Consider the following 27,693-nt stretch of genomic DNA (forward strand, 5'->3'; position numbering starts at 1 on the left):
TGGAACAAATCCAAGTAACAATTTTATTGTAGTATACAGCACAATTTTTACATACATATTAGTGGTTTTGACAGTGTTATTTTTGAGTAGACCTTAAATGAATCCACAAAGTTAATATATTAAAAATAAAATATACACAGTAATACAACAGGCATCCAGATGTTCAGAATCATGCAGATAGGAGTGGTTTGGTTGGTGTTATCACTGGGTACCTTGCCTATTTAACTCACCAGCAAATACCACTTCTTCTGTTTCTCATTCCCATATAATTCATCAAAATCAGAGAGTTCTAAACATATACAAAATAAACCTTTTAAAGCCACATCAGTAAAAAATTTCAATTAATAAGCTTATCATCAAACCAAGAATTCCACTGATCATTTGATCAGCCCATTACTAGGAAACAGGCAATATCAGCACCCAATCTAAAGGCAAGCCTATTTCATTTATTAAAACACCAACAAGAGAGATTAATCAACAAAGCAACTATTAACAACATGTTAATCTTAATATAAGACACCGAGAGAAAAGTAAAAATAATACATAAGTATCACTCCAGTGAGCCAGGATATAACTCATGGACTACAGATACATGAGTTCCTACCTGTCAAATAATGCTTTCAAAATTTTTTCTAGGAAAAAAAAAAAAACAAAACGCAATATATGGGAAGATGCAAAGGAAAGGCAGAAGTGTGAATTTATGCATCTGGTTCCACAATCTAAAATAAATATCAAACTGACAATATAAAGCTAAGTGACAATGACTTAACCATTGGGTACCAAACAGGCAATACAACTGCTCACTGTAATCCCTAATGCTCTTCAGGAGTTTCCGGCAGATGGCCATCCCAACAACACTGTCAGAATACAGAAAAAATACTTGTCCACTGTGGAAAGAGACCGTGAAGAGAATGTGGCAAAGGCATAGAGAAGAAGTTGGATCTTTTGAAAAAGTTAATGATATCAAAATACTTTTCCATCACTGGTAAACCAAGCTAGGTCAAGTATATGTCCCAAAGCAGCACTGAATTCAGAGTAAGAGGTTGGCAGAAAAGTTTGGAAAACTGCAGTTTTTAAAAATTGGCAATTTCTCCATGCTTAATAAAACTATCAGAAGAGGTATAATGTTTGTTCGTTTGTGGAATGTTGACTGCTTGCTGCAAAAATTTACAACATGAATGAGGACCTGCAGAGATGCATATCAATGAAATATTTTTTTAAAAATTTACAAAAAACTAAAGTTTCTATTTAAAAAAGAACCATGTTATGCCACGATGAAACATGGTAAAAAGTAGTGTAAGTTCTGTCCATGATTCTTTACCTAGTGAATGGGAAAGTGATAGAAACAATTTTCTTCTTAAAAAGGAAGGTTTCTTATTGCACTGACTTTTACGACCTGACATAACAATTTAGAAAAATCATGTAGTAAAATCTGTAAAATTAAAATACAAAATTCTGGTTTGTAAACATCAGTTGGCCAAGTCTATTCAGAGTCCTTCATGATAGTGGAATGGAATGAATAATTAATTCACTACCTTATTTATTTGCTGTGAGGGGGAAAATTCCAGAACACAGCCTTTATACTTTCACAGTAATTATATTCAAAAGATATAAAGTCAGTGCAGTTATTTTTTTTTCTTTCCCTGTGCAATGTTCAGCTCTCACCCCACTCCCAAGTGCCATAATTGAAATAATACTGGTTTGGAGAATTAGTACAGATTGGTCATAAATGCCGCATAAAGTCCGTAGGACTTCGGTAAAGGTATTTCCAAATGGCATAGTAATGCACTGCAGCTGCCGTGGCCACAAACAGGTGCCAGATGGCGTGGGCAAATGGAATGATGCCATCACTCTTGAAGAACACAACTCCCAAGCAATAAATTAAGCCCCCACAGGCAAGTTCCTGAAGTCCATCAGTGTTGTTCTGTCAACAGAGAAAAAAAAATAAAAAGGGTTTGATGTTACTCTGCATGGCAAGCTACAGATAACTGTAATTCCCTCTAAGGCTCTTGATTTTCTAGATAATGAAGAAGCTGTGTGAACACAATCCTGATCTGTAAACATGAACCAAACATAAAAAAAAGTCTCTTATACATCGACCTGGATTGCCCTTTGGACTGACAATGTTGAGTTGAGCAAGCAATCACATTACAGGTCCCAAATGAAAAAGCAGAACATTCTGCTCATTTACAGCATATTTAAGCAAACTGCAATCATAGCCAGACATGGAAGTTCATTTTAATAAAGTGCAATCCTCTGTTCTCATCTTCCCCTTTAAATGCTTCCTTCCCTACTAAGGCAGGCCCAAGCCACTCTATTTATAATTTACATCTCAGCCAGGGTATTTACTTCCCTTTGTCCTTCTCAAACACTGTTCTACACTGATTGCTTCTTTCAGACTTCCCCTGCTTATGTGAGCTTATAGATTCCTTAAGGCTGACACAGGAAAATCGTAACTAGAAGTGACCTCTGAGATCATAGATCACATAGTACAAGATATTTCCTAGCCTTCTAGATGTCTCCAAGCCTTTTTGTCTTTGAGCCTGGCCATTGCTTAGCTTAGCAATAAGTTAATATTCTTGTGTGTCTTGGGGCAGAAGGGAGAATTTTTTAGGCTGTTCTTGGTTTTCAAAGATCAAGGCCCATCTACAAGATTAAAATGGCTTGTATGAATGAGGAGAGAGAATAGAGGCAACGCTTAGAAGCTGATGAAGAAACAAGTTAGTCCCCTGGATTTCTGAGGACTAGGAATAGAAAGGAGACAGGTTCTGCAGAGTGAGTGGAAACCTAAGGCAGATCATGGCAGGGCCTTGGAAGGGGATAGGTGTGTGGGTGTCCCAGAGGCCTGGGCACTGGGCAGCAGCCTTGTGTGCCCCCCAAGAGTAAAGGGAAGCTCTGACTCAGGCACCTGATTAGAATGGGCCCCAAGGGCCTCGGCTAAAAGCAAGGCAACAATAGACCATCATGAGCTAAGGACCAGGTGTGAGGATCTAGGGCCACCTGTGAGCATCAGTCCTTTTTCAAAGTTCACAGAAGCCCCCATGTTTTGTGTGAGAGCAAAAGATGGGGAAGGAGCCAATCCAAATGGTCTGACATTGGATTTCTTCCTAACCTTGGTAAGAAAGGACTTCAGCCAGATTTATTTTTATTTAAAAAGTAAAAACAAAGACAAAATATCACACGTTATATTAATTCCTCAAGGTTATACAGCAATGAATACACATTATACAAAATTATTTGTGTGTGTATTAGGAGCCCTCTTTTAGGACAGGGGTAAGGCTGTCATCAGATTCGCAAAGGGGCACAGGGACTCCCAAATGGTAAGAGTCACTCATCTAACACAACCCCCTTATTGCAGAGGTGAGGAGACTAAGGCCAGAGCAGTGAAGTGGCCTGAACAAAATCATGTGGCCAGTCACTGTTCCAAAATACCCTTTTTTTTCCTTTCTGCCAAAACAAGCAAGACACCAAACCAAGTACACAGGTTAGTTTTGACACGCATTCTGTTAACAAGTATCCTCAAGATACCACATTTACCTCAACTTTCAAAGACCTAGAACATAGTTAATTCTGTATCCAAACAGAATTTTTTTTTCATTATCATTATCATTATTGTAACCATGTGCCAGGCACTGTTTGAAGCACTTGATATATTTATTCATTTAATCTTCACAACGACCCTAAATTAGGTACTATTATCCCCATTATACAGATCAGAAAACTTTTGTATCCAGTTTGACAATCTCTGCCTTTTAGTTGGAGTGTTCAGTCCATTGTGATGTAATTGTTGTTATATATGAGGTGCCTAATTACTGATATGGTTGTATTGGAGCCTCCCGTCTTGCTCTCTGTTTTCTGTTTGGTTTCATGTATCCTTTGTTTCCATTTTCCAATTTTCCCACCCGCTTTAGACTAAATTGAATAACTTTGGGATTCCATTTTATCTTTTCTCTTGACTACTTAACTATAACATTTATTTTGCTTTTATTGTTGTTGGTGGTAGTGGTTATTCTTTTTTTTTTTTTTTTTTTTTTTGAGATGGAGTCTTGTTCTGTTGCCCAGGCTGGAGTGCAGTGCACGATCTCAGCTCACTGCAAACTCCGCCTCCCGGGTTCAAGTGGATTCTCCTGCCTCAGACTCCCAAGTAGATGGGATTACAGGAGCGTGCCATCACACCCGGCTAATTTTTGTATTTTTAGTAGAGACGGGGTTTCACCATGTTGGCCAGGCTGGTCTTGAACTCCTGACTTCACATGATCCACCCGCCTCAGCCTCCAACGTGCTGGGATTACATGCGTGAGCCACAGCACCCGGCCCCTTTCAGCATTTTAAATGTGCCATTACATTGTATTCCTGCTCCCATGAATTCTGATAAAATGTCAGTGGTCATCTTCTCTCCTTGCTCTTTTTTCTCTCTCTGGCTGATTTTAAGGTCTTGTCTTTGCCTTTGTTTTTTAGTAATTTGACTTTAATGTGTCTTAGTGTAGTTTTCTTTGTGTTTATCCTGCTCAGGACTCCTTGTGCTTTGTGGATCTCTAGGTTGATATTTTTCATCAAATTTGGAAACGTTCTAACTATTATTTCTTAAAAAAAAAAAAAGAAAGAAAAATCATAAAACAAAAAACCCAAAACAAAAAACTGCCCCAATTTCTTTCTCCTTCTGTTCATTTTTAAATCACTCTTTTCTCTCATGCTTCAGTTTGTATAGTTTCTACTGACCTGGCTTCAAGTTCACTGACCTTTGCTTCTGCAATATCCAATCTGTTATTAAATCCCTCCAGTAATTTTTTTTCTTAAGATATCATCACAGTTTTCGGATCTAGAATCTCCATGTGGATTCTTCTTCATAGTCTCTAGGTATTTTCTGAGATTCCTCATCTGTTTTAAACTCCCTGTGTGGGAATCTCAGTATCTCTCCCGTCTTCTGATCTGTGTCTATTGATCTGTTTTCCCTTAGGTATGTGTCACTTTCCAGTTTCTTGCCTATCTGGTAATATTTATTATATATTATTTATTTTATTACATTATTATTGATTTATTTCTGATAATATTTACTTATGGTACATGCTAAGTTGTTACAGTAAAGATTCTGTTGTATTCCTTTAAAAATTGTTGAGTTTTGTTCTGTTAGGCGGTTTATTTACTGGAGGATCAATTTTATCCTTTCAAGGTTTGTCTGGGCCTTGTTATGGCAGTTCTAGAGTAGCCCTCTCTCTAGGGATAGAGTAGCTCTACTCCTAAGCTGTGGCCTTGGCAGGGTCAACTGAGTGCCTGGGATGTCCAGCACCATCTCTGAACTCTGGCTGGTTGGAACTTCAATGTCTTTCAGCACTGGGCACTGTCTGGAATTTCCATTTATCTTCCAGCCTTCTAAGAGTTATTTGCAACCCGAGCTTGCAGAGTTTTGCCCTGCACAAATTCAGCTTGATATCTGGACAACGACTCACGGAAACTGCTTTATGGATTTCTGAAGCATCCTCCCTGAGCGGCTCCCTCCTCTTCCACACCCTGCCCCACAAACTGCAGCCATGTCAGTAACCTGAAGTGTAATTTCTGTTTCCTCCACCCAGGCTGCTGTTCTCTGGGCTTTACCTCCTTTTGTTGCTGTTTGGAAAGTGTCTCCAGGGAAACAACTGGGGTGAATTCAAAGCTCATTTTCTTGGTTTCTCTTCCTTCAATGATCACAGTCCTGTACTGTTTGGGTTCAGAGCCAAAAAACAGTTGCCTTTATTCTTTTTCTAGTTTTACAGTTCTTTATGGCAGAAGGGTAAGTCTGAGACCCATGATTCTGGCCAGAACCAAAGATTCGCATTTTCACTCATTCTGTTACTGTGTTAGTGGCTTATGAGGTCCTTTTTGATCTGGACTCTTGTCTAGCTCTCCAGCTTTATTACAAGACTTGTGCTACCTGCATATCTGCCCCCACCATGTATATGTACATAAGCTGGTTCATGTATTTTATGTTACAAACAACGAGCTATTTTCATTTCTCCAAAGATGCTGGTGCTTTCCCCTTCTCTGGGCTTCCTTCATGCTGTATTCTCTACCTGTAACACTTGCCTCACCCCTACCATCTCTTAGCTGCTACATGTGTTTCCAAGTCAGCTGAAATATCACTTCCTCTGGTACTTGTGTCGTGCTCCCATAGCAGCCTGAACTTTCCCCAGTCAAATATTTTATCAAATTTCATGATCTCTTTTTCTTTAACAGAAACTGCATTTGCCTGCTTGACTCTAAGTTCTATAAAGGCAGTGTGGGGGATCATCCTGCTTGATTATCACAAACATTAGTCACCTGCTATTGTACCACTTATGGAAATATCAATTACAGATTTAGGCTAGTAAAATTACTGGATAAACCTGCTCTTATGACACCCAGAGGGAATTTGCTTGAAATTCTACTCTATTAGGCTGCACAAACCTTGCTGATATTGCTTTGGGTGTCCTGAAATGCCTTCTAACTATATGGCCTTCAAGGCTGATTTTCTCGTTTCTGTCCCTTAACTCCTCCTCCTTACCATTCCCTGTTGCTTTTAGCATCTATATGTATTTTGGGTGCTGGGTAATTATTAAAGCCATCATAAACCTCATATCTCAAAGAAATGTGTTTTGTTATATTCTCATAAAGACATCCCCTGAAAAAACAGAACCAGATTTGAAACTTTTAAACCTTTTATAGGTGTTTTTGTGACCAGGAAAAAATCTATCACAGAATTACGTTCTTACGGCCAGGCGTGATGGCTTACGCCTATAATCCCAGCACTCTGGGAGGCCGAGGCGGGTGGATCACCTGAGCTCGGCAGTTCAAGAACAGACTAGCCAACTTGGTGAAACCCCATCTCTACTAAAAATACAAAAAATTAGCCAAGGGTTGCAGCCCGCATCTGTAATCTCAGCTACTTGGGAGGCTGAGGTGGGAGAATCACTTGAACTCAGGAGGTGGAGGTTGCAGTGAGCCAAGATTGCTCCACTGCACTCCAGCCTGGGCGACAGGGCAAGACTTTGTCTCAAAAAAAAAAAAAAGGTTCTTACAATGTGCCTATGAGATTAGGAGTGAAATCCTAAGTACAGTTCTTCTGAACAATGTAGGCTCAGAAGAGTTCAAACTAAACACCTTTGGACCTCCTTAGTTAATATAGTGCCTAGAGCCTAAGATACTGCAATATATAAGCTAAAGGCCTGGTAACCAGGTGGATGGAACCATGAAGTTGTAATAACACGTTTTCATTTCAAAAAGACAGACACACACAGACTTCTCAACAGTAATTCAATTTGAAAGGGAATTCAAATATATACATGCAACTGCCTATTACAGGTAATGTTACACTTTACCCACGAAAATCCCCAAAATATATTTTCAAGCAAAGTAAAAGAAAAAAAGTGCTTGCCTTACAAAACAGAACAAACAAAAAAAAAAGTGCTTGACTTATGACTTAAAAGCAAGGGAAAGGAAAAGTAAGAGTAAAGGGATTTGAAAAATACCTCTCTGAACCTATTCTGGTTCTGATTCAGAAAAGTACCATAAAGACAGAAACATACCTAAATTTATAGCTTTCCCAAACTGTACACAGTACCTAGTGCAAGCTTACGAGTTGCTGGCACACTTCATTATTTTTATTACTTTTTTGAGACAGGGTCTCACTCTGTTCCTCAGGCTGTAGTGCAGTGGCATGAACACAGCTCACCACAGCCTCAACCTCCTGGGCTCAAGCAATCCTCCTGCCTCAGCCTCCCATGTAGCTGGGACCACAGGCACATGCCACCATGCCCAGCTAAACACTTCATTATTTATAAGTTCTTTTTCTTTTGAGCCTCTATTTAATGGACACAACTTTATAAAGAAAAGCTACATATCATATCTATAATCATATTAAGTTCCAGCAGTTTAAAAGAAAATAACTAAAATTCTGAAGCCATGTCTTACCATTGATGTCACCACCAAGGCTGGAGAGAATCCCATTGTGAGATAGAAAAAGAGTTCAACCACCTTATACCTGCAGGAACAGAAACACAGTTAATTTAACTTATAAATTTCTATAACACCTAACAATTTACATACCAGCCTTTCCTTTTTACTTTTGAGAAAGAAATGTAAACTCTTAACTATTCAAATAAAACGTTATTTCTCAGTAGGCAACCACTAGGCCGTTAACTAAAACATAGTAGCTGAGTAACAAGGAACTAGCATTTCTCTCAGGGTTGAAAAGGCATCAAATCCCACATGCCACCTAGAAAATGTTTTCTGCCAGCCAGGCACGGTGGCTCAAGCCTGTAATCCCAGCACTTTGGGAGGCCGAGGCGGGCGGATCACGAGGTCAGGAGATCGAGACCATCCTGATTAACACGGTGAAACCCTGTCTCTACTAAAAATACAAAAAATTAGCCGGGCGTGGTGAGCACCTGTAGTCCCAGCTACTCGGGGAGATGAGGCAGGAGAATGGCGTGAACTTGGGAGGCGGAGCTTGCAGTGAGCCGAGATCACACCACTGCACTCCATCCAGTCTGGAGATGACAGAGACTCCATCTCAAAAAAAAGAAAATGTTTTCTGCCAAAAGTAGTTATCGTTTAACCCACTCCACCTTGTAAAATATTTCCTCTTCTGATCCTAGAGTGTCTGCTTTCATTACCATTCCAATCCAGAGCTATAAGTGAAATTCTGAAGATGAATGGAGATGCAGCCTGGAGCCTAGTTTATCAGCAAAAAGGAACAGCAAGCCTTAAGGAAAGGACGTGTAATTTTGTTTGTCTCTTTATTTTGCTCCTGCACAAACTGTAATTTTAAGGCTCATCATGTTGGACTACAAAAGATCTAAAAACCCTAAGAAATACATTGTATTGAAATTCAAATTACATTTCAGCCTAATCAAACCAGACTATAAGCTCCTCAAAGGCAGGAACCAAGATTAATTATGTTTTGATCTGTAAATCCTAGAATAGTACCTGACACAATTTAGGTACTCCCTAATGTCTGCCAAACTGAATGGCCAAGGGTGACTCATACCTCATTCATCGTGTTTTATACTCAAAGCCTACCATGAAATAATCAGATAGGGGAAGAATGGGTTTATGGGTTTTGTTTACACCAGAAGGCTGGGAAAAGGAGAAAAGATAGTTGCCTTTCTTGACTTCCTATTTTATCCAAGGATATAAATAAGAGATTTGAGTCCAAGAAGCAAACTGTTCCCTTGGACTTATATATACTATAATATATAACACTACTCAGCATTGCTAATTATGGTCAAAAAGGTATTTAAGTGAATTTCAGAGACAAAAAGAAGTTAGTGAAAACTGCCATTTTCTTCTTCTGAAAGGGGAAAACAATTTAGTACTTTCTGATAAACACAAATTATGTTCAATTCTGAGAGCCATTCTGCCAAGCACAATAGATAAAGAATTTAATGAACTGTAAATAAACCCAATGACAAAGATTTCATGGTTGTGTGTTTCTCAAATTCAAACATACAGGGTAATGAAAAGAGCAATGGAATCAGAACTCGGATGTTTGGGTCCTCATTTCCAGATGAGTCACTAAGTTGATGCATATCCTAAATGTTCTGACTTTTTAATCATGAAGCTGGAATAGGGGACCTTGAAGCTCTCCTCTAGAGCGAAGATACTAAATTTCAATTAGCTTTTGTTTTTATATGGTTCAATAATTAGGACTATCAGCTATGAATAACTGGCTAAAAAGCTGTGCCCTAGGGCTAGGATATTAAGAGTTCCAATGTCCTTCCCAACATCCTTTTTCTCAAGAAACCCTTTTTGGAATACCCTTTGGCCCTTCTTTAGGTAAATATTATACCGGGCACTTAATATCTATCCTCTCCAATCTTCATAGACACCTTGACAAGTGGCTGGTTTTCTCACATGATGACTGAATCACAGAGAATATTATGGCCAATTTGTCTCATGCTATAGAAGTGAAGTCTGATGGACTCCAAAGGGGCTGGTCACCATGTCCCCTCAACTGCATTATACCACACCTGTACCACTCTTGTTTTTCCACAGCAATCTTTCTACCAATAATGAATACCAAATGGTTTTGAAGATTTATTAAAAATAACATATTCTATGTATGTATTTCTACTGTTTTGAAGTACAAATAAAAGTAAATTGTATTGCAGTGCAGATAATATTTAGGCAGTCGATTTTAAAACTATCAAATATAAATTATTTTCTCTTACTTTTCATGGTAGAGAAATACATAAATGGTTCCTCCAGCTGCCATAAGCCAGATAAACCAACGCATATGAGATGCCAGGGGTCCAAGTTCACGAAGATTTAACCTAAAAATGTAAACATGACAACAAAGAACAGAAGTGATAAATGAAGGGAATTCATAGAACCTGTATCATTGAAAACTGAGAAAGTCTTAGGATAAGAGCAGGAAGAAAAGGCACTCAACACATCAAGCAGGCATTTGGGCAATTTAGGTAAAATTAAGCAACTCAAAAACAAATTTGTCAGTCGACCTTTAAGACTCCGAATTAGGCTGGGAGTGGTGGCTCACATCTGTAATCCCAGCACTTTGGGAGGCCGAGGCAGACGGATCACTTGAGGTCAGGAGTTCAAGACCAGCCTGGCCAACATGGTGAAACCAACCCCATCTCTACTAAAAATACAAAAATTAGCCAGGTGTGGTGGCATGTGCCTGTAATCCAAGTTGCTCGGGAGGCTGAGGCAGAATTGCTTGAGCCCGGGAGGCGGAGGTTGCAGTGAGCTGAGATCGCACCACTGCACTCCAGTCTGGGCGACAGAGCAAGACTCCACCTAAAAAAAAAAAAAGACTTAGAATTATTTTCAACATGGTTTAAAAATAGAACCAGCTAAAAGCAGACAAGTTGAAGGGAGTCCCAGCACTCTCGTGACGCCTAACTTACCCTATTAGGCAGAATGAGGTCAAGACTGCTTGCCCTTTAATTTCTGATCATGTATTTGGGAGCAGATTGCTTACAAAGCTTAATGAGAAGAACCTGGAACAAAATCCTGAACCAGGATCACATACCCACAGTGGATACCCAATACACAAACCAAGTGTGTCTCCATTATCAATCTCTCTGCCAAGAGATAATATGAGAAGAATTATTCCTAACATGTATTGTGGAAGACATTTTGTTAGAATTTAACCATGGACTCTTGTGAGGTTTGAATTTTAAAATGCTGCAAATTCATTTGTACTAACTTCATATTAAGAATACATGAGAAGTTCAGGAACAGTGGCTCACACCTGTAATCCCAGAACTTTGGGAGGCCAAGGCAGGCAGATCACTTCAGGTCAGGAGTTCAAGACCAGCCTGGCCAACATGGTGGAACCCAGTCTCTACTAAAAATATAAAAGTTAGCTGGGCATGGTTGTGGGCACCTGTAATTCCAGCTACTAGGGAGGCTGAGGCAGGAGAATCGCTTGAACCCAGGAGGTATAGGTTGCAGTGAGCTGAGATCGCACCACTGCACTCCAGCCTGGGTGACAGAACAAGACTCTGTCTCAAAAATAAATAAATAAAATAAATGAGGCCAGGTGCGGTGGCTCACACCTGTAATCCCAGCACTTTAGGAAGCTGATGTGGGTGGATCACCTGAGGTCAGGGGTTGGAGACCAGCCTGACCAACGTGGTGAAACCCCATCTCTACTAAAAATACAAAAAAATTAGCTGGGCATGGTGGCACGTGCCTGTAATCCCAGCTACTTGGAAGGCTGAGGCAGGAGAATCTCTTGAACCCAGGAGGCAGAGGTTGTGGTGAGCCAAGATCGCGCCATTGCAGTCCAGTCCAGCCTGGGCAACAAGAGCAAAACTCCTTCTCAAGGGGGAAAAAAAAGAATAAATGAGGAAAAAACAAATATCCTGATTATCTATAACTACAAAAGTCACATTTCCAAATGGAAAAAGTACAGCCTACGTATCTAAAACTACAGGCAAACAAATTGCCTACTATGATATTTAACTCCTCAGCTCACATTTAAATTCTTTTTATTCATTTACTTATTTTAAATTAAAGAATTTAAAATAACTAAGTAAGGAATCCTGTTTGGAAGACCCTGTAGGTTCCTACTGAAATAAGCATTGTTCTGGGCATTTAATGTCCATTCATAAAAGCCTTTCAGTGTTCTTCTTCCAACATGAAGCCAACTTATAATTTAGTCAGATGCTGGGCAAAGATAGCACTTACTTTTTACTCCTTCAGATAATCAGGTTTCTTTTGAATCATTGATGCTGCATTAGCCAGAATCTAGAGGCATACTGTTTCTAATGACTACAGTAGATGATAGCAAAATATAAGCTTCTGAGTTTTTAAAACTGGATTATGTCTTGTAGAAGAAAGCTAATGTTTCTTTAATTAAGAGTTTCAAAGCAACAAAAGATTTTATTTGATCAGCACCAAAAAGGCAGAAAGATCAAAGGCACTGAACAGGATACTAGGTATTTTAAAGAGTTAACTCATGTGGTCGGTTCTCTTACTCAGCAAAAGAAATGATAAACACATTTGCTATATAGTAGCTACTGCACTTGAGGTGAATTGAAGACAAATGGCTTAAATTTCAAAAACAGGCTGGGTGCAGTGGCTCAAGCCTGTAATCCCAGCACTTTGGGAGGCTGAGGCAGGCAGATCACTTGAGGTCGGGAGTTTGAGACCGGCCTGGGTAACATGGTGAAACCTCGTCTCTACTAAAAATAGAAAAATTAGCCAGGCATGGTAGCACATGCCTGTAGCCCCAGCTACTCAAAGGCTGAGACAGGAGAATCACTTGAACCTGGGAGGCAGAGGTTGCAGTGAGCTGAGATCACGCCTCTGCACCCCAGCCTTGGTGACAGAGTGAGACTCTGTCTCAAAAAACAAACAAACAAAGAAGCCAGATGTGGTGGCAGGCACCTATAATCCCAGCTACTTGAGAGGCTGAGGCAGGAGAATCACTTGCACCCGGGAGGCGGAGGTTGCAGTGAGCTGAGACCATGGGCCACTGCCGCTGTACTCCAGCCTGGGCAACATAGTGAGACTCCGTCTCAAAACAAACAAACAAACAAACAAACAAACAAACATGGCCGAGCATGGTGGCTCATGCCTGTAATCCCAACACTTTGGGAGGCAGAGGCGGGCAGATCACTTGAGGTCGGAATTCAATACCAACCTGGTATCGACAACGTGGCGAAACCCTATCTCCACCAAAAAATACAAAAATTAGCTGGGTGCGGTGGCACACGCCAGCTACTTGGGAGAATGAGGTGGGAGAGTCAGTTGAACCTGGGAGATGGAGGTTGCAGTGAGCTGCATGGCCAACACAGTGAAACCCCGTCTCCACCAACAAATACAAAAATTAGCTGGGTGTGGTGGCACACGCCTGTAGTCCCAGCTACTTGGGAGAATGAAGTGGGAGAATCACTTGAACCCAGGAGGCGGAGACTGTAGTGAGCTGAGATCACGCCACTGCATTCCAGCCTGGGAGACAGAGTGAGACCCTGTCTCAAAAAATAAAAAAATAGGCCGGGCACGGTGGCTCACGCCTGTAATCCCAGCACTTTGGGAGGTCGAGGTGGGCAGATCACTTCAGGTCAGGAGTTCCTGAGCAGCCTGGCCAACATGGTGAAACCCCGTCTCTACTAAACATACAAAAATTAGCCAGGCATGGTAGCACGTGCCTGTTATCCCAGTTACTCAGGAGGCTGAGGCAGGAGAATCTCTTGAACTCGGGAGGCGGAGGTTGCAGTGAGCCGAGATTGCGAGACTCCATCTCAAAATAAATAAATAAATAAACAAACAAACAAACAAACTTGCTTTCCTCATGCATATTTACAGCATTTCCACTTGAACAATTCAATTTTCTAGTGTTCTGAACAACAGCAGAGGTATAGGGAAACAATATGGAGAGCAAAGGTTACAGATTTCAAGAGTAAGCAAGCTATCTGCACACAAGTTCATAGCACTTCTTCTTGAACAATCCAATACCCAGATATTATAAACAGCAGCAATATTCTCCCCTTCAAATATGCAATCTGACCCAAGTACATCAAATGGGAAAAAAAATGCATGCATGTATGTGTTCAGGATGAGGGGAGGTGGTGTACACATGAGGGCTGAGGGTGGGGACAAGAGGAAGAGAGGAAAGGAGGAGTGAGAAATTCTAACCATAAAATCACTACCTTCAGAAATAGGAAGACTGTATCTTACCATGGAGCATAAGAAGCAGCAATGAAGAAATAGATAACCATTCTATCACACATGTGAAAACAATGCTCCACTGTCCTAGTGAGGGGGAAAAAAAAGCAAATTTGTCAGAAAGTGTTCAGATAGGAAGTACAGGTTATCACTCCACTATGTTGCAGTTTCCATTCTTGTTCTCGTTCTCATGGCCTTTACACTTGTTCTTCCAAGGTCACCCAGATTTTTGTTGTTGTTAATGTTATGAAGTCATGAGTAAAAGCTTTCTATTATTTTTTAGGTTGCACATACAATAGATTCTCTCAGCATATATGAGACATAGGGACAGAGCCCCATGATAGAAAGCCTGAAGTGGTTAAAGCAAACAAACAAAATCTGTCTTTTTCTGATGTTTTCCATTTCTTTTGGATCCCATCTAACAGAAAAATGAAGTTCCTGGAGGGCGGACCACCTCCCCCCACCCCCCGCCCCAGCTCCTATCACTGCAGGGCAAAGTCCTGATGTTCAGTAAACACTCTCTGAGCTGAAATCACATTCTTTGTGTCTTTTTAGAATGTATTTACAGTTTTTACTTCAAATATCCTGGTGTGGACAGTAAATAGTAATAACGGAAATTCAGAAACTAACTTAGGAAAAACAGTAACAAAAACAAAAAAAGGCACATTTACTACAAAAGCATAGCCACCTCTATTTCTAAGCAAGTTCCTCCTTCCAAAACTGAAAAGTCAGGGGTATATGTACAAAGAGTTTGGTTCCCTGAGGTCTATTCATAAAATGGATGAGACGGAATCTGCCCTTTACTGAGGTAATTTAAAAGTACAAATTTGTAATATCATCTTGAATCTATTTTCAGTGTCCAAGCAGGTATAACTATAATTTGAGGGAACACTAGTATTAGACTTTGCCTCCCCTACACGCAACATTGACCAAAGAAAACTAGTAAGGACTTCTGTGAGTAAGTGAAAAAACGTACCCCATAAAGCCTGGGTATGGTGGCTCACAGCGATAATCACAGCACTTTGGGAGGCTGAGGCAGGTGGATCACTTGAGGTCAGGAATTTGAGACCAGCCTGGCCAACATGGTGAAACACTGCCTCTACTAAAAATACAAAAATTAGCCAGGTGTAGTGGCGCACACCTGTAGTCCAAGCTACTCGGATGGCTGAAGCACAAGAGTCACTTGAACCCAGGAGGCGGAGGTGGCAGTGAGCTGAGATCGCACCACTGCACTCTAGTCTGGGCAACAGAGTGAGAGTCTGTCTCAAAAAAAAAAAAAAAACGTTTTCCATAAATATATATACCTACCATGTATCCACAAAAATTAAAAATAAAAAAAAGTTTTAAAGGAATGAAAAATACATTTGTAAGAAAGAATGTGTTTCAATCTACCAGTCATTAGAAGCTATAGCATACCCATAGATGATACTTTACGCCATAGGTCTAATGAAGCAAACATTACGTCAATGCTTTTCAAACTTGACTGCGTATCATCACCTGGGGAGCTTACAAAATACAGTGATGGCCTCCAGTTCAGAAGACTCTGAAGGGCTAGGAGGTGAGATAGAGGGTGGAGGAAGGAGAAGAATAAGTTTTTAAAACGCCTTGGATGACTGTGATTTCTAGCAAGGTTTTGGGCCTTTCTAATTCTGTTTTCTAGATTGTTATATGCTCTTAAGAGTAGGTAGACAGACCTGGAATCTTATCCAAGATCTGCCACCAACCTCTCTGACTCTCACTTACCTCATAGGTAAAGTGGAAATAAGATCTTTCTCATGGAGTATGTGTGAACATTAAATGAGATAATGTAGGCCACGTATCTAGCATAGTACCTAGCACACAGGAGCACCTACCACATAATAAATGCTAATTCCCTTCTCACTTGTACTTAAATAAGGTTTTTTTGATATTTAAAATTTTTAATGAATAGCAAAAATCTACCCATGGCATATGATTCTAGCAGTGCTATTCAAAGTTCAAGAGAATTTAGTTTCTATTATACCTCTGGCAGGGAGACCCAGAATACTGAAGTAGGTACCTACAACTTTTTATTGATCCAGAATCTAGACATCGAAGCCAAGTTTGGTGAGACAACCACAGGCACTAAATTGTGCCAAGAAGATAATAAAGTACTTTGCTTCTAAACTGGCCTCTGGGCGCTGCGACAGTGTGTCCTAAGGAGCCAGGACAGGCACTTTTGTGGTTCTCTTGTGAGTGTGTCCCAGAGTGCCCTTGTGATTCAATGCTATGGTTTTATTTTAAGCCCAGGAAACTGTCATCTTACAGGAAAAGGTAGCAGACTGCAAGCTATATGCAATATTGTAAGAGATACGGTGAAAAAAACTAGGACTTGGAGTCAGAGGTCTTGGAATAATCGGATTCTGCTGGTTTCACTGACTCAGACAAGTCAGGCCACTTCTCTGAGCCTCAGTTCCCCCAAATAAAAATGAAGAGATTTGAATTAGATGATTTCTAAAGATCCTCCCAGCTCTAAAACTCTAGGATTCTGCATGTGAGGAAACCAGTAATCATCTCATAAATCTCAAATCCTGCTTGTAAAAGGAGCATATCTTTTAAATATCAGATTGTCTGAATAGTTTGAGTTTTTTTTTGGACGTTCTTTAAAACCAAAAGGCATATTCGAGTATTTCTTTAAATTGCTCATAGTCTGCTCTGAATCTTCCTTTTTTGAAAAGAAGTTTTGCCCTTTAGGGTTGTGCAGAATCCATTTCACAAGCAAACCATTCCCACCTAAATGGTGTGGTGCTCCAAAATCAATCCTTCACTCAGAGGAGGAAAGCTTTTACGTTCTTCTCGTTGGCAGGCCAAGAGCTACAGTATTGTTTTGAAAGTGCTTGACGACAATTAATAGCAAAATACGTGAACTCTGTTTGAATAATATACACAAGACTTAATTCTGAAAGCTAAACTTTGCAAAATGGTAAACGCAAACTATACCTCCATACCTTACACACTTGTGGGGTCTTTTGTAATTTTCAAGTACCTTATCTCATTCGCCTATCACACTGACTGTGTGACTCAGGTATTATTATTCTCATTTTAGTGATACAGATACTGAGGCTCCACAACGTCAAGTGATTTACCCAAAATTAAAGAGCAGGGCTGGGCCTCAAAGCCTGCCTGCTGACTCCAAGCTCAGTGTGCTTTGTCACTACCCCATAGCTGCTGCTCTCAGCATATCCTTAGTGTGCTTGATAGTATTGGAAAATAGCTCTCAGGTTTTTAAGTGGTAAGTCCTGGGGAATCAGTTAGGTTTTGTTTGGGGTTACTGAGCAAAGGCCTACCTTTTTAGATGCCTACTGGGGAGGAGCCCTAAAACTTCATCCAGTCCAAAGAACAAGTCCTGAATAATGGGACAGTATTCTAGTCTACAAGGCAGAAAAATGTCTACTCTTTGCCCTACTTGACTAAAGCATGCCAGCTTGGGAGGCTACCAAACATGTTGAGTCAACTATTTAGATCTGTTGAAACAGCATGCCATCCACTGTACCTTAAGTGGCTCTTTTTCCATGATACAATGTGAAATACTGTAGAAATGATGAAGAGGGCACAGAGTCCCATTCCATAAATCCACGCTGTTATCTTTTCCCAGCAGTCATCGGACAGCCGATGGAGGAGGGCACTGCCCACGATGGCCGGAACAATGAGGAACTGAGGGAAAGATAAAGAATGGTGAATGGAATATTCTGCTTTTATGGAATTGAGTCTTTTACTAAAAATACAGAGGTTTACCAGGAACAATTTTAGTAAAATAATCTTAGAGCAAGTATTTGTCTCTCCTGGATAATCATAATGAGAGCCAGATGAAGTTAGCTGCTACACTGGAAAGCAGGTAATACCATTCAGGGCCCAGGAATTGTGCCAATCCAAAAATTCAAGATACGGTTTAATAAGACTATATTTTCTGTTCTAAAAAATTAATATGGAGGTTTTGTCAGGTCTCCCTTAAGTTTACACAAGTGTTCCTTAACCTGTGACACACTCAGAAGAGACAAGTTAAGGTTTATTCAGGTTCATCCTGAGTAAATATTATTCCTAAAGGTAAGCTGTGTGTCTCAATATCTGAACTACTGTATTGTACCAACAATGTCTACCATAGTTAAACTAGCCTGTTCCAAACACTCATTGTTAAAGAAGTAAACTGGTCTTTTCTCTGTTTCTTGTTTTCAGACTGTATCCCAGCCACTATTTTTCCCTCAACATCACTAAATGCAAGGGAATAATGAAACCACAGATAAAGTAAAAAATGTATAATGACATAAAAAAATGCCATTAATGTCACATTAACAGGAAAACTGAAAATACATACATATTCACAAACACCCCCAACACAGACACACACACACACACACACAAACACACACACAAAGAAATGCACCGAAGTGTTAACAGTTTATTTCTGGTTAGTTTTGTTTTATTTTTAAAGTTTCTTATAATAAGCATGTTTTGCTTTTACAATGCAGGAAAAAATTAACAAAAAATTTAGGGATCACATCAGCTTTTTCTTCACCAATATGGAATAACATCTCCTCTGGGAAGCAATGGCCACTGTAGGGGTGGGAGGCTATGGCTCCCCTCCCCATTTCAGAGGATCACTTAATTTTAAAAAGCATCTTTTTCAACAAATTGTGAACTCTCTTTGCCAAATGAACACAGTTGATTGTCTTGAAAAGGCGATTCATTTCATTCTAGGGGTGACAGTCTTCATAAATAGGTGTCTTTGGTTTTTCTATAACTAGGGTACATACTATTATTATTCCTTTAAAGAAGATCTTGTTGGAGAAAGCAAATCCAGGACAGAGCTGACTGTAGGTTAGAACACACAAAGCATTCTACATGCTTACATAGTTTCTGGTGACACGACCCAGAACTGATTTCCTGGTGGATAAGGTCACAGATGGGTAAATCCAACTCATCGTGCTGAGGTTACTAGAGATAACTACCCCTTCCTCCCGCCAAAGCCCTGTGGAAAGGATGGCAATGGCGGAAAACTTGTACTCACTGCATGTGTGTAACAGTTAGCAGCATGTTCATAGCAAGTTGGCTTGTAGCGGCCATTGGCTGGAGCTCGATGGTTCATGAACCTGTAAAAACAAAAAGGACATCATGTAAGATAAACTCAAAGTGTGTGAAGAACAATGAGGAAACCTACTAGTGGGTATGTGGTCTATTCTACGTGAAGAAGTGACTGGTGGAAATACCCAGTTGCAGTAATAAAGCCAAAGCCACTAAAGAGGAGTAAACTGAGCCAACAGCAATGATCCTTAAGCAAATACCCCAGTTTATTAGATTAAGCATTCTTTCAGTTTATTCAAGAGAAAAACCTTCCATAACCAAAAGCAAACTTCTACAACCAAAAGCAAACAGAAACCATATCCACCCCTTCAACTGGAACCCTCCTCCTCCATTTGCACACACACACACACACACACACAGTACAACTAGCAAAAAAACACGAATTTTTCTAAATTTTATTGTCATTTAGTGAAAAGGGATACACTACATTTGAAAAACAAAGTTTCTATTTTCTCTCTTAAAATTTATAAAGCTTTATATAGGCACATCTTTAAACCCTACATCCCATGATTAACAGGTCTGTCCCACTAGTTTGCCTATATTGTATTACCAGACAGCTTAAATAAATGACACCTGGCTACCTCTAGGCAACTTAAAACCGGAGGTATGTTTTCACTTTTGTTTTTCCTGAATTCAAAGAGTCTGCTTCAAAAACCAAACACATGACTACTACCTGATTCTTTTGGCTATAAAATTCATATATACACACAAATGTGTGTACGTATCTAAATATCAAAATCTGTTACATATATAGACACATGCCCATATTCCGCACTTCCCTTTAGGCTAACTTTGTGACAATCAGTAGTACAGAGAAAAGCATGAATACCACAGAACCTAAAGAGAGGATAGCATTCTTCCATTTCAGTATGCTGAGTGAGGATGCCCTCCCCACCAAAAACCCAACCCATACCCACAACAGGTTTCATGAGGGACTCTGGATTAGTCTAACTAATCCTTTTTTTCCCAGGAGGAGAGAAAAAAAGCAGCTGTCTGAATAAAAGAAGAAAGAGGCAGATGCACAGAAACAGACGGAGGTAAAAAAAAAAAAAAAAACAACTTCAACAGCATTCAGGTTGCAGAGGTCCACTGCATTCCTGTGCTTAAGAGCCTGTAAGACGTCAATAGGCTTTGCACAATAAATCATCCTTTTGCTCAAGCTAGTTTAAAGAAGTGTGAATGGGGGTTGGGGGCTGGTATTTTGTGCCACTAATGAGTTCTAACTACTCATTACCTTATTCATACACAAAATAAAAAATGGTACACGTCTGAACCAAATGGTAGAACCAAGTTGCCAAAAATTGGCTAAAACGCATGACCAAGCCATTTTAGAGAGTGCCAAGTTTATTAATAAAAGACCAGACAATACTCTCTCCCTGAGTTAGGAAGAGCCTGTTATCCTTAGATCAAATAAATAAAAGTAAAGTGGCAGCCACTATTAACACAATACAGATAGTTCATGTGGAAAATCCACTGGGGAATGAATTTGGGACAGTGAAGATATTTCACTTGGCCCACTGATGGGTTAAGATATTTAACTAGTGTACAAAATATGTACTTACTGAGTATAATCTACCAGATGGTTTGAAAACCAACTGTTAAATATACAGCTAGTAGCTTCAAAATTTATCCAAGCTATTCTCAAATATAGTTAACTATTATTAAGCATCACCTTTTCTCCCCGATAATATTTTAAATAATTTTACTAATTTCCTAAGGGACAAGAGTGTTGCTAGACAGTTCTTATTAGCAAAAAAGAAAATAATTACACTCTTGGGAAGAATGCTTTAAAAGTGTCCCAAGTATTGGAGGATATAACACATCATTGTCCTGAGATGTAACAACAGAGCTATAAGTAGCATACCCTATTAGGAATTTTCAAGGCTAAAGAGCAAGGCCCCAAGATGGCTGAAGTTAGATGAAATTGAAAGTGCTCTGTGTAGGGTGCAGTAAGTAGGACTTGTCTACCCACCACCAGGCTGCAGACTAAAATAGCAATTTATATCTCTGGCAGCCCAATCTAAAAATAGTCAAGCCATTACCCAGCAACAGGGATAGACTTTCACATTTTCTCCTAAAAACAAATAAACTGGATGGCCATGTTTGTGACAGCTTAGTCCCTGATCACCTGGAATAATTCACATTAAAAAATAAAAGTATAAAGTTATACAGAAAAATATCCCACCCATGGTGACTTAAGGCACTCTATCCTGATGCACAGGGCAAGACACGGGCAACAGGCAAAGATAAGGGTAACTATCCTGGAAGCAATTCTCTAAATCTGAGGCTCAGTAGGATAGACAGCATAATTGTTCTGCTGGGAAAGTACAATACAATTTTCCCATTTCTTTCTAACCTGCCAGGGTGCAATCAAGCCTCCTCCACAGCCTCCTGAAGAAATCACTCCTAAGACCTAAATGGAAAAGCAGATGTAAAATGTAAATCAACTCCCACACTCTGGCCTTCATCTCTTCCCCCAAAAAAGAATGGGAAAGGTTCAAGTGCTGGTTATGGAAAACAGCATCCATTTATGGAAGACATCTCTATTTAAGGCGGAGTGGCCCTAATGGTTACTCAATGCTTGAGTAACCAGCAAGCTCTAGAGGGTTTGAAGGAAGGTGATTCAGTCCCGGGAGTGGGAGCTGCACTTAATAAAGCTACTAGTTAAGCAGAGTTTTTTTACTCATCCCTTCACTCACTTTCTCTTTCAAAACTCTCCTGCCTTCCCCCTTGCCCAATGTTCTTATCACCTCCTCCTTCCCCCGTACCCCTCTCCCATGCCATGACAGAATTTCAAAACCATGGAGGGAAAGAACAGATCAGAGACCTGGGAACACTCCTTAGCACACTAACACACTTTAAATTCAACCTAAAGCACTGTGCCCACTGAGTAGATCTGCAACCCACCAGCAGATCTCAGAGGCTGATCTCAGTAGATCAAATCCCACAAATGTTCCTCATTCTCCGAGTGCAAGTACCATCAACACTACCTTCAAAATATACTTCAAATAAGTCCACCTCATCACTTGAGGTCAGGAGTTCAAGACCAGCCTGGCCAACACGGAGAAACTCCATCTACAAAAACACAAAAATTAGCCTGGTGTGGTGGCGTGCACCTGTAATCCCAGCTCCACATCTCCTACCTTAAATAAAGACCTAACATCTCAGGTCTGTACAAATACAAGGTCTCTTAACTAGTCTTCCTGCCTGACCCAGTACAGACTCTCTTCTTTATATAGCAGCTACAGTTTTCCATTAGAAACAGATTAGGGGCTGGGCATGGTGGCTCACACTTGTAATCCCAGCACTTTTGGGGAGCTGAGGCAGGAGGTCACTTGAGCCCAAGAGTTTGAGACCAGCCTGGGCGATATAGTGAGATCCCATCTCTACACACACACAAAAATGTAGTAAAAGTTAGCCAGGTGTGGTGGTGTATGCCTGTAGCCCCAGCTACTTGGGACTGAGGTGGAAGGACTGCTTGAGCCTCAGAGGTCAAGGCTGCGACAGTGAGTTGTGATGGCACCACTGCACTCCAGTCTGGGTGACAGAACAACACCCTGTCTCAAAAACAAACAACAACAAAAAACCCAGATCCCATCACACACCCCAATCCCAGCTTAAAGTCTGCCTCTGGCTTCCCAAAGTGCTTACAATAGCACTGTAACACAGTGTGCAGAGGCCCACAAGCCCTGAGTGGTCTGCGCCTCACTACCCCTCCAGTCTCAGGGTGGCATCTTTCTCTCTCTCCACCCTCTGGCTATACCACCTCCTTTCTGCTCCTTAAACACATCAAGGTTGTGTCTGCCTCTGGGCATGTGTACTTGCTGTTTACTTCTGTCTAGGATCTTCTCCAGAATGCTCAGCTCTCTTCTCATCCTTTCAGCTCAGCTCAGATGTCACCTCCTCAAGAGAGGTTTTCCAGACTATCCTAACTGAAGTATCATTTCAACCCTCCCCATCCAACCAGAGCCCCATGTCACAATTGGTAAGACTTTGATTTGTTTTAGCTTATTTTTTATTTCATCTTTTCCCACTGTAGTGTGAATTCCACGAAGGCTGTCTTGTTCACCTTTCCATTACCAAACTGAAGTACAATGCCCAGCTTATTGCTAGAGCTTAATAATTGTTGAATGAATAGAAAGACATTCCAGCTACTGCTGAACTAGTTTGTCTTAACAAAGATATCCCATAGTCAATTAGTTTTACTGTGGACACAGCAGGTTCTGTAAGTAAGAGAAACAGGCAGCCTTGGAACCAAGAGAACCCCGAATCTCACACACACACAAAAACGCTTAAAAGCCAAGACAATGGATATTCCAAGGGCCCCTTCAACATCACTTATGTTGCAACGTATGAGTGGACCCCTCTTACTATTAGCTCCCCTTTATGACTGAGCATATTTGTTCAGGAAAAGCGTCTGCTGTCAATAGTGCCGATCTTGACTTAATTATTAAATAAAGGAAGATGGCATATATAAGGAGACTACCCCATGCCTATGATTTAGTGCTTTAAGAACATGGGAAAAAAGACAATAGGTAGCCCTGTAAGACTTCTAATACTTTAGATTAAAATGCTTTCCCACATATCCAGTTTTGAAGCTGGCTACATGATCATGAGGATGGCTGAGGAAAAGGGCTTCTTTTTCCTTGGATTTTTGGTTGCAAGACTGTTGAAATGAGTATACACCAACAAGAAGATACAGTAGAGCTCTGTGGATCTTATGCCTATATGCAATACACACAGATGTGGTGTGGGCCGGGAGTTAAGAGAGAGAAAGAGGTGAGCTAGCAGCATGAGTGGTGGAGAGACAGGCACGAAGTTGAACTCTTGGGTCTTCCCATTTCCTAGCTATGTGACTATGGGCAAGTTCCCTTTCATTCTCTAAATCTATTTGGTCTTCTATTAAATGGGTATAACATTTATGTCTTCCAGAGTTATAGTTGAGGATGAGTAATATACAAGTGCCCAGCCAGTGCCTGGCATAGATAAATGGCACTCAATAAATGTTAGCAGTTATTGCTATCAATCAGAGATGCTACGAAGGGGAGAGGATAACTTTGTGTTTGTCTACGTGTGTGTAGCTATCTTGGTGATACTCAAGTGTGAAACAGATAAAATAAGGAAGATAAAATATGCCTCTGTGTTCCAGTGGAATTTTCACATCCTAACTCTGTTAAGAAGCCATCATTGCATAAACCCTCCTCATGCTCCTCTATCCAGTCCCAATAAATCTATCAGGAGAGAGGAAGCATGTCTCCCTTCAAAGACAGTGCGTCTCTCCCTCCAGTTCCTTTGTAATTTACCTACCCGGGAATGCTCAGAAAGATATATCATGAACACAGCTTTAAAAGATGCAGAATAGTACTCTCGGCATTTGAATGTGTGAACCACAAAAATCAGGACATTCTCATTACATTACTTTTTGTTTATAGGCTTTATTTCCAAGTTAAAATTGATGCTTAGAAATATGTTTCCAACCTAGCCTATGATAGAGAACCAGGAAATTACGAAATCACACAAATCGTCAAAGAAAATCAGGGTAGGTCTAGATGTCATCAAGAAAGAAACTCTTAAATATCCATTGAGAAACACACAAGCCCCCAAGAAAATTACAGTCTATGCCACACCAAAATAAAATACCTGTATTTTTAGTTTTTAAGTGAATAATAGCGCAAAAATCACATTACAACTGTGCTAATAAGGAATGGAGAGATCAGTGTCCAGCAAAAATGATTAAAAAGTCAGTTAAATAAGCTGAGAAGGTAGCATCCTAAATGAAGTTGTTGTTGTTGTTGTTTTAACAGTTTTAACGTTTGTGCAACAAATAATTGAACAGGGTTTTTTTTTTCTTTTTAGAGAATCCAAAGGGATAGGTAAGAATGACAAACTCTTAATCAAATAAGGAAGGGGCAATTTCACAGAATATTGCCACTGTTCTCTGAAAACAGGAAGAGCACAGACGTGTACAGAAGTAAAACCAAATCAAACAAACCACATGCACAGGGCTTCACTGATCGTGACTGAGTGCATGTCACATTCTCTCTAAAAGCCCCTCCAGTCTTCATTTCTGACATCAGGTTCTAAAGTCAGAACACTACGGTTCCATTTTGCCCTTAGACACACCGATATGAAGTTCCACTGGGGGAACAGTGCCAGGCATTCAACACCCTGACTGATACACAATATATTCAGAAGTCAATCCAAGTCTTCAAGCTGATCCCCTTCCTGGTGGCCCAGACCATGGCAACTCTTCTGTGCATTTGTTGCCTCCTTTACCCTTTGGGACTGGGGGAGGAATGAGATGGGTGAGTGGGCAGTGAGGGCATGGAGATTGGAAAGAAAAAAAAAATGTGTACTTTAAAATTCTGAAATAAAAGGTAGTGTCTAAAAACTCAACAACCTTCTTGGAAGATTTCATGCATTTCTTAAAATTTCCCCTGTCACTGCACCCCCAGCAAACTTGCTGGTGGTGAAGGTCCGGGAATTCACACAACGGGATGCAGAGTTACCACATGCCCTGGAGAGGTGAACTTTCACCCACTTAAACAGAAAAGAAAAGCCCGGAGTTCCTCTCAGAGCCATGGGCTAACCTCCATCCATTGTTAGACGGAGGAGCCCCAGAGGGGAGTAAGGCCACGGCGCCCCCCAACCCGGCATTTCCACCAGCTCTACAGTGAATGAGCAGCCGGCCAGCCTTCCGGTGGCGCCTCCACGGTTCCTCCTCCTCGTTTCCTAACATCGGCGCCTCCACAGCAGGTCTCGCCATCCGAAAGCTAACATGCCCCTTCGCAGAGCCCAAAAATAGCACCGCCCTGGGACGCTCAGCTGGAGAACCAGCAAGGCCCCTACACGGCCAGGCAGGGCTAAGCTGGCGGAGCGTGCCTCAGTTTCCCTGTTGCTAGGGCCGTTCACAAAGCACCCAAAATGCCTAGCACCCCGCTTTACGACAAATCTCTCCGCAGGGCGCCACCCCGTTCCGCGCGCCCCGGGAGACCCCCCCACCCTGGAGGTAAAGGGATGGAGGCCAAAGCCAGGTCGGAGGACTCGGGGGCGGTGCCTGGGGCTGGGGTTCGGGTTCCCAGAGAGAGCCAGAGCCCAGCCTGTATGGGGGTCGGGAGTGTGAGCCCCAGGAGCAAAGGGATCCCCGGGAAGGAGGACGCGCTTGCAGTCCCGGGTCCGGGAATCCATCCGAGGTTCGCAGATCGCGAGGGGAGACCCGGGTGAGGCAGGAGCTCCCATCCTTGGAGGAAGGGAATCGCCCAGGGACAGCAGGGTGGGGAATCCCCAGGGAGCTGATCCCTGGCCAAGGTGCAGGATCCACCCAGGATGAATCCAGGTGAGGAGCGGGGAGCCGTGCGCTTAACGGCGGGATTTGGGGACCCGCTTCTGACACGGGCAGCGGGACCAGGACGCCATCCCTCTCACCGCTGGAATCGATTCTTGAACCGCATTGATCCTCTGCTCCTCCTCGGGGGCCAGGAGCTCCGTCTCGTCAGCACCGGCGGCCGGGCGCGCGGCCCTCATGGGCTTGGGCTGCTCCGGAGGCCGCCTGCGTGTCCAGCGGAACCCTTCGGCCGGGTAGGGTCGGAGTGGGCCAGGCCGGGGGTCGGGACAGGGCTGGGGCCAGACCGGGCGGCTGGGGGCGGGAGGGAGGCCACTTCAACGGCCCCGGCGCCTCGCGCCTCCCGCCTCCCCGGCTCCTCCGCCCCGGAGCCCGGCTCCGCCCCCGCCGGCTCTGTTCGCCTGCGTGCACCCGCGGTCGCCGGCGCGTCAGCGCGTCAGTCAGCCAATCGGCACCCCGAGCGGCGCGGCGGCTACGCTGCCATTCATTCCCGCCGGGCTCGGGCTGCGGGGCGGGACCTCGCTGGGGAGGGGCGGGGCCAGGGGAAGGGGAGGAGCGCGGGAACGCGGCGCCCTTCTGTAAGAGACGAGTTGGAGAAGAGACCGAGGGAGGGAGAGAAGTGGTGAAGGAGGAGATGGACCAGGAAATCTTAAAAGCATTGTGAAGAAAAGAGCAGCAAACAAGCAGCCCTACCTCATTCATTTTTTCTTCATCATTCATTTCTCCATCCCTCCATTCATTTATTCCTTCATCATTTTGAGGGCCAGCTCCCGCGAGGCTATTGTGAGAGGATCCAGGGCAGAATGAAAAACCTGTCCTTGTCTGACCCGTGAGGGAGTTGAGGTCTCTGAGCGTCTTCTAACTCTGAGATTCAGTGAGATCCACAAACGGAGGAATCCTCTGCAAGGATCCTTTTATGTTATCCTCCAGTTTATTTTTTATTTTATTTTATTTTTATCCAGGCAGTTTTCAAATAAACGGGTAGACTTGAATCAGGGTCCTGTCGCTAAACCTTCTAAACTCAGCGGGCTTCCTGGAAGAGAGGTTCAAACAAAAATGAATGAATGGGCCAGGTGCTGTGGCTCATGCCTGTAATCCCAGCA

At 41.8% G+C, this 27,693-nt stretch overlaps 1 protein-coding gene across 1 annotated transcript; it reads right to left on the reverse strand.

Moving 5' to 3' along the window:
• On the reverse strand, positions 1–26,985 carry MMD (monocyte to macrophage differentiation associated). Its single transcript, XM_030827756.1, has 7 exons — positions 26,674–26,985; positions 19,175–19,256; positions 17,663–17,823; positions 14,164–14,238; positions 10,185–10,286; positions 7,924–7,993; positions 1–1,924 (listed from the first exon to the last, which is right to left on the reverse strand). Exons 1-7 carry the CDS (start codon positions 26,697–26,699, stop codon positions 1,724–1,726), a joined length of 717 nt encoding a protein of 238 aa, XP_030683616.1. The 5' UTR covers positions 26,700–26,985; the 3' UTR covers positions 1–1,723.
• Positions 26,986–27,693: the final 708 nt, after the last annotated feature.

This window comes from Nomascus leucogenys, chromosome 14 (genome assembly GCF_006542625.1).
Source record: "Nomascus leucogenys isolate Asia chromosome 14, Asia_NLE_v1, whole genome shotgun sequence".
Taxonomy (NCBI): domain Eukaryota; kingdom Metazoa; phylum Chordata; class Mammalia; order Primates; family Hylobatidae; genus Nomascus; species Nomascus leucogenys.

Coding starts and splice junctions, on each gene's coding strand:
- MMD (XM_030827756.1), bottom strand. CDS start 26,699: ATGCGGTTCAAGAATCGATTCCAGCG. Junction 14,239..17,662: donor TGGAAAAAGAGCCACTTAAG/GTACAGTGGATG, acceptor CCCCCTCACTAG/GACAGTGGAGCATTGTTTTC. Junction 7,994..10,184: donor GTATTTCTCTACCATGAAAA/GTAAGAGAAAAT, acceptor CTGTTCCTGCAG/GTATAAGGTGGTTGAACTCT.